At 56.5% G+C, this 6,252-nt stretch overlaps 3 protein-coding genes across 3 annotated transcripts in view; 1 reads left to right on the top strand and 2 right to left on the bottom strand.

Moving 5' to 3' along the window:
* Positions 1-691, bottom strand: part of VDBG_02372 (conserved hypothetical protein) — a gene marked incomplete at both ends in the record, with an annotated part of 1,443 nt that extends 752 nt beyond the window's left edge. The window contains 3 exons of the mRNA XM_003008138.1: positions 77-286; positions 340-484; positions 540-691. Coding sequence (XP_003008184.1) covers positions 77-286; positions 340-484; positions 540-691 — 507 coding nt within the window. The remainder of the gene's footprint in view (positions 1-76; positions 287-339; positions 485-539) is intronic.
* A 3,005-nt stretch (positions 692-3,696) lies between these two features.
* VDBG_02371 (nicotinamide mononucleotide adenylyltransferase) lies at positions 3,697-4,812 on the top strand (the record flags this gene model as incomplete). Its single annotated transcript, XM_003008137.1, has 4 exons — positions 3,697-3,850; positions 4,034-4,154; positions 4,201-4,624; positions 4,711-4,812. 4 exons carry the CDS (start codon positions 3,697-3,699, stop codon positions 4,810-4,812), a joined length of 801 nt encoding a protein of 266 aa, XP_003008183.1.
* A 372-nt stretch (positions 4,813-5,184) lies between these two features.
* Positions 5,185-6,252, bottom strand: part of VDBG_02370 (conserved hypothetical protein) — a gene marked incomplete at both ends in the record, with an annotated part of 2,779 nt that continues 1,711 nt past the window's right edge. The window contains 3 exons of the mRNA XM_003008136.1: positions 5,185-5,931; positions 6,008-6,095; positions 6,159-6,240. Of these exons, the coding sequence (XP_003008182.1) occupies positions 5,185-5,931; positions 6,008-6,095; positions 6,159-6,240 (917 nt within the window). The remainder of the gene's footprint in view (positions 5,932-6,007; positions 6,096-6,158; positions 6,241-6,252) is intronic.

Genomic DNA, 6,252 nt, shown 5'->3' with positions numbered 1-6,252 from the left:
TTCCGCCGCCCTCGGTCTCCATCAGGCCGCCGCAAGAATGGGTCTGCAGCCCCTGGGCGATGATGGTGTCCTGCACGGTAATGTTGACAGCGCTGCCGCTGACGGAGAAGTTTTCGTCACGGCCCCAGGAGACGGACACGTGGTCGAAGATCATGTTCCGGCCTTCGGCGATGGTGACGGCGTCCTTGCCGCTGTCGCCGCCGCGGCCCATGCGGATGCGGATGTACCTGGTGATGGCATTGTGTGCGTTTGACCAGGAGAAGCCGTTGCCGTAGACGGTGATACCCTTTGTCATAGTCAGTTACCCAGTTGAAAGCTCGAGGCTCAGAACAGACTCACGTCACCTGGTGCGGTCTGGCCAGCGATGTAGACGTTGGCGGACACAACAATGCGAGTGTCGATGTCGATGACGCCACCCACATCGAACACAACGATGCGGTTGGGCTTTGAGACGGCATCACGAAGGGATCCGGCACCCGAGTCACTAACGTATGGTTAGATTCGAAATGCAAGACTAGCACGCTAAGGGCGCAGCTCACTTCAGGTTGGTCACCTTGTAGACGCTACCAGTGCGACCACCGGTAGCGAATCGGCCGAAACCCTCGGCTCCAGGGAAGGCGAGCTGCTGGGCATCAGCAGCAGAGGCCAGCAGGGCTGAGGCGCCGAGGAGAGACTGGATGGAGAACTTCATGGCTTGTTTCCTTGAGAGAACCCGGGGTGCATGAACAATGAGCGGGAGAGGGCTTGGTATCGTGGGCCCGCGCAGGACTGGACCTCTTCTGTTATTTGTACCCCAGATTTATGTACCCCATCCTTCTGCAAGGCCGGGCCAGCTGGAGCACGCTGTCGTGCTCATGGACCTTGCAGGGAAGCACCTTAAGTGACGCGAGCTTGCTTCGACTCTACATATCAGGGGCAATTGTGGGGTCGTGGCAACGGCAGTCGGGGCTGCTTTGGGTCAGCAGCGCGGCGCCAAAGTCAAGTGAAATGCTGGGGAAGTGTGCCTGCAATCACGGAGCTCGGAGCATTCGACAGATTCCAGAAACATCAGTGTGGCAGCCAAGGGGTCTTTCTTGTATTCGCTGCTCGCTGCATCTCGGTACGATTGGTGGAATGACCGAGCCTCACAGGGCACGCCGCTGATCATCTGCTGGAGTGGTGGCTAGAGGATGCTGTATCATGGACACTTTGCGCGGCAGAGCAGGGCGCCTCGGGGTCGAGAGGACGGGCTTCGGAGGGTTCCCAATTCGGGTCACTGCAAGGCTGTACTGATCTGGTTAGTGATCCTCGCCTTTGGTTGCGCTTTTTGGGCGCAACGCAGTAGCTGTTGCGGCTACATGGTTACTGCCCCTCTTTGCAATACTTAACGTCGCACTTCGCTTCAATCAAGACATGAAAATTTACTTCTGAATCCGACTTTCATGGCTGAGCTTGCGACGGATGATGCGACGCATAGTTCGCTCTTGGGTCATGTGAACGGCGTGTGCTGACACGACCAACGATGTAGGTTTGAAGTTTGATTGCCGAAAGAGTTCCGTGCAAGCAGCGCAGGTGGCAAGTCACAAGCAGACTGCCACTGCATCGTTGCAAAACGTTGCAAATCGAACTTTTGCTGAGATGAAGCGCGATAGCAATGTCGTGTGCCATTGAGGAAGCTCAGGAATTGTACCGTGGCATGACCTCCGGCCCCGGTAGGGCCAGTTGACCAAACTCATGGTATATTGTGGCAGTTTCAACTATTCAGCTATTGGCAGTAAACCTGAGTGAACTAAAGCTTGAAACGTGGGTTCGGCTCGCTGTTGGTTGTGGAGAGCAGCAACATCGAATGAACATCCACAGCATCCTGTTGAAAGTGAGCTGCTTCTGGTACCGTGAGCACCTCTACCTGTCGTATCGAATCTGAGATGAGCCCATGATACTGACATACGAGATGGGATATCTGTACCACGGCGAGTCCCGTGTTGGCGGTAATCGTGCAATCGCAAGGCAGCTTTCATTGGCCTCTCCTGTGCACGAGAGCTCAATCGCGGGCCCAGCTCATCCAGGCATCGATCAAGCATTTGACATGTATGACGAACCGACTGAGGAGAAGTTCGCTCGGAATACTGGGCAGCAGGTGTGGTATAAGTCAGTTGATTGTGCACCCCCAAAAACATGGCGCTGGGTGTTATCCTTTATCCCAAACGGGCTATGCAGGTATTGGCATTTCAGTGGATGCCCCGGATGGGGTGTCCTTCCCTTCCAGCAGTAGATGCCAGTGCAGAGCAGCACCTACCTGGTAGAGGCCGCTGAGGTGCGTGGCATCAAGGAGCAAGAAACTAAGGTTCCCGACGGACAGGGAAGGAAAGGCACAAGTGGTCCGCAACGGACCGAGCCGGATGGGTAGAGAGGGCAGAATGAGCGGACAACCGGCTGCAGCTGGATCCGGTGTTCCGGCCATGAGATCGGGGAAAAGAAATCAGATCCCGAGGAGACTGCGATGTCGGGGGTCAGAGCACGTGTGGCATTTGCGGGAGAGGCCCATGTCCATAGGTCTGTGGGTATGGCTTCGCCAATGTGGACAAATCCATGACAGGCTGCTTTGGCCTTGCTCGGTCGGGGGCGAATGCAGATTACAGGAAATTGCGTTGGTTGGTTTGGTATCAGATTCGAATATCGAAGATCGGAGACTGAGGAAATTGGTCAACCGTAATAAAGCTGTGTTCTGGTGAGCCCCTCGACCGTGTGATGGTCATGATGGAAACACAAGCATTGGCGGACCACTTGATCAGGAGGAAAGCCCATACGCTGGGTTATGTAATCCAACTCACAGCAAGTGGGTCACATGACCGTCTTGTGTGGTGCATTTGCAGGCGGAAGGCGCAGGCTCAGGGTCGATGCCGCCATCGGGTCTCCCTCTGGTGTGGGTGTGGTTGAGTCAGCCCTTGATCTGATAATACTATTGGTCCGATTGAGGTGGTCTTTCCTTCCCAGGCACCCCTCCCTCCCAAGCAATACCCAGGCTGGGCAAGCACGACACTAAAACACCGCAGGCAGCCAGCGTAGTGTCGAGTGCTACTGCCGCAGGCGTCAGTGTTTCGCCGGTCTGGGCTCGACTCAACGGCAGGTCCATTCCATCTTTCTCTCTGGCTTACCTGAGTCTTATTAGTCCATTTGCTCTTTCGGCTGGGGACTTTTCATCGCTTCGCCTTGACTCTTCTTGCTTTCTTCTTGTTACTCATCTTCTTCAGCAATTCGTCTCAGACACACACATCATCAGCCGCCCCCCGTCAATCCCGCTGTCCATCCTTATCCCAGCGATTGCGCTCGATTCTCGATTGGCCTCCCACTCCTGGTACGTCCAACTCTTACCCCTCCATCATCGCATTTTCCTGTCCCGTGTCGCACATGACGTCGCCAAGATGGCCCCGTCAACCCGGCCGATTCAATCAAGTTCCCTCAAGACAACCGCCCGCTGACTCTTCCGCCGCGACCGGCGATTTCCTCTCCCAGGACTCTACTCAACAACTTCACACACGCTCCCCTCGCGGGGGCTATTATTCTCGTCTGTTGACCAGTTCTCAACCCGCATCTCTTCTGATTGTTGCCGAGACCGACAGCCGCTTCGCACGCCGACCATCTCCCCGTCGGCCATCTCCGCGCATACCCCTCGTCAAAAGCTGCCAACCCCTCCCTCCCACTTCCGCCATCTTCGCCATGGCCACCTCTCCCGACAGCCTCCTGGCCATGACGCCACCAGGATACACCTTTCCAGACTCTCGTTTGCGACGCGAACTCGACAATCCCGAACGCGACCCTCTCATTCTCGTTGCCTGCGGCTCATTCAGCCCCGTGCACTATGTGCACTTGCGTGAGTACTCCCAACTTGTTCCGCCACGACTTGTTCTGTGTAACCACCCGCCTCGTTCTTGTTCTTGCCGCGGTTGTCCGGCGGCACGAGCTGGACCGCGGCGTACTACGTTGACCTGCATGTCATGTCATGCAGCATGCCGCCATGCCCTTTCCTGCAGATCCAGTTGCTGATTGGTCGTAGAAATGTTCGCCATGGCGGCCGACTACGCCCGCACCGAGACCAACTACGAGGTCATCGGTGCCTATCTTAGCCCTGTATCCGATGCGTACAAGAAGAAGGGCCTTGCGAGGGCACACGATCGGTATGCGTTTTCTCTATGCAGACTCCACGACACGACGCTAACCTAGTCCTAGTGTCGAGATGTGCCAACTAGCCGTCAAGGCCGCCCGACAACCCCTCATGGTCGATTCCTGGGAGGCGCAGCAGGCCTCGTACGTGCCCACGGCTATCGTCCTCGATCACTTTAATTACGAGATCAATGAGTTACGCGGCGGCTGCGGAGGGAAGAAGGTTCGCATTGCCCTTCTCGCTGGGGCTGATCTTGTCGAGACCATGGGTCAACCCAACATTTGGTCAGCCCGCGATTTGCAGCATATTCTCGGCGACTTTGGCGCCTTCGTCGTCGAGCGCGCTAGCAGCAACTTCGACCAGGCCCTTTCAAATCTCCAGGAGTACAAGGACAACATTCATTACATCCCCGCCATCATTTCAAACCCCATGTCTAGCACCATGTTGCGCCTCCTGCTCAAGGGAAATATGAGCATCGAATATGTAGGTCCTCGAGCCCGATCCTGTCGTCTGGCCCTCGAGGCACTAGATAAACTTCCCTGGACGATCCTCAGCTGACATGCACACAGCACGTGCCCCGCGAGGTCATGGACTACATCGAAGCCAACGGCCTATACAAGGACGAATTCGTGTCGGCTGGCAAGGGAAAGGCAGTCACCGGCACATCATGAGACGACTGGAGTGCGCAGGTCGATTCCAATCCACGAGTAGCCCATAGAGGGTGGCTGTGTTCATCCTTCAATCCGGATGCAACCCAACAAGACGAGCACGAAGCGAAAACAGCAGAGAAATCCCGGCGCATTTGGGTAGACGGACCTTTTGTTTTTGTTTTCATTTTTCATTTGTCAAGGCGGCAAGGTTTTGCATTTTACAGCTACAAGAGACAGATCGGCAGGACGCCGCTGTCGCCACAGAGAAGGAGAGAAATGAGATACCTCAGGATAAGTGACGGTAAAACGTCATGTTGGAATATTATTATTTCGTCGGGGTATTGTTGATCACGAAATGCTATGATATCAAGTACAGACAGGTATTTGGCCTCGCTATCTCTTGATGATGGCTACGTCTACAGGCTTCCTTTCGCCTTGCCCTTTATCCTGGGGCTTCTCATCGGCTTTTGTTTCTTCTCCCGGCTCCTTCACCTCGACCTCGGGCTTGACAGCATTCGCCGCTTTTTGGGGCCCAAGGTCCTCAGGTCCCCTGTCGTCATCAAAAATGATATCCCACCAAGGCCTCTCTCCCTGCTTTCGACACAGGGTATGCCACTCGGCCTCGTCGAGCCCCTGGCTCAACGTCTTACGATCGAAGATGCGAGGGCGCCTCCTCTCGGCGTCGGTGGCAGGAGGCCAGTACACCACGTCCGGTGCCCATGAGCTTGTCGCCTTGATAACCGCTAGAGGGGCGAGCTTTATGGGGCGAACTTCGCGCGCGGCGACGATATCACGCAGGAAAGGGTGAAACCAGTTCTTGTCCCACCACATCTTCAACCGCGGGCCCTTCATTCCATCGCGATGCGCGTTGTGGTGGACGCCGACGGGGATGCGGCCGGTATAATAGTCGGTATAGAGGGGCACGGCGTCCCAGTGTGCAGCCTCATCCTTGTGCTGCTCCTCCAGCTCGACGCCGGCGTGCACGAGGGGCGGCGCAAGGTTGTCAACGTCAGACGGCAGGCCCGTAATGCGCGCTGGCGAAAGGCCACGCTCCTCGCTCGAGACATTGATACGCGCCGTGTCGTTGACGGCCATGTAATCGCCGTCATCCTCCTCGAAGACAGTCGGCACGAAGAGTTCCTGCAGATAGTCGAGACCGAGGCCATACTCCCACGTCTCAGCGCCGCCTCCAGCGGCCGCCACATCAGGCGGGTACGCCGTCTCGTTGAAGGGCTCCCCCCGCGAGGGCGAGAGCCTGACGCTCGCGCTGCATCGTGCGCCACACCTCCTGTTTGGCCGAGAATCTCGCCCGAAGAATGCCCTGGTCGCTGAAAAGGTTCTTGCCGGCGTTCTTGCCCCTCGCGCACCTTTTGGCGAAGGCCCTCCGAAAACATAGCGCAAGCAGGTATCCGGCACGGCCAAAGCACGGGCCCGGCTTTTTTATTTTATCTGGGCCCGTGG

This window comes from Verticillium alfalfae, genomic scaffold (assembly GCF_000150825.1).
Source record: "Verticillium alfalfae VaMs.102 supercont1.2 genomic scaffold, whole genome shotgun sequence".
NCBI lineage: Eukaryota > Fungi > Ascomycota > Sordariomycetes > Glomerellales > Plectosphaerellaceae > Verticillium > Verticillium alfalfae.
Note: the sequence above shows the minus strand (reverse complement) of the source record. Positions and strands in the feature narration are given on the sequence as shown.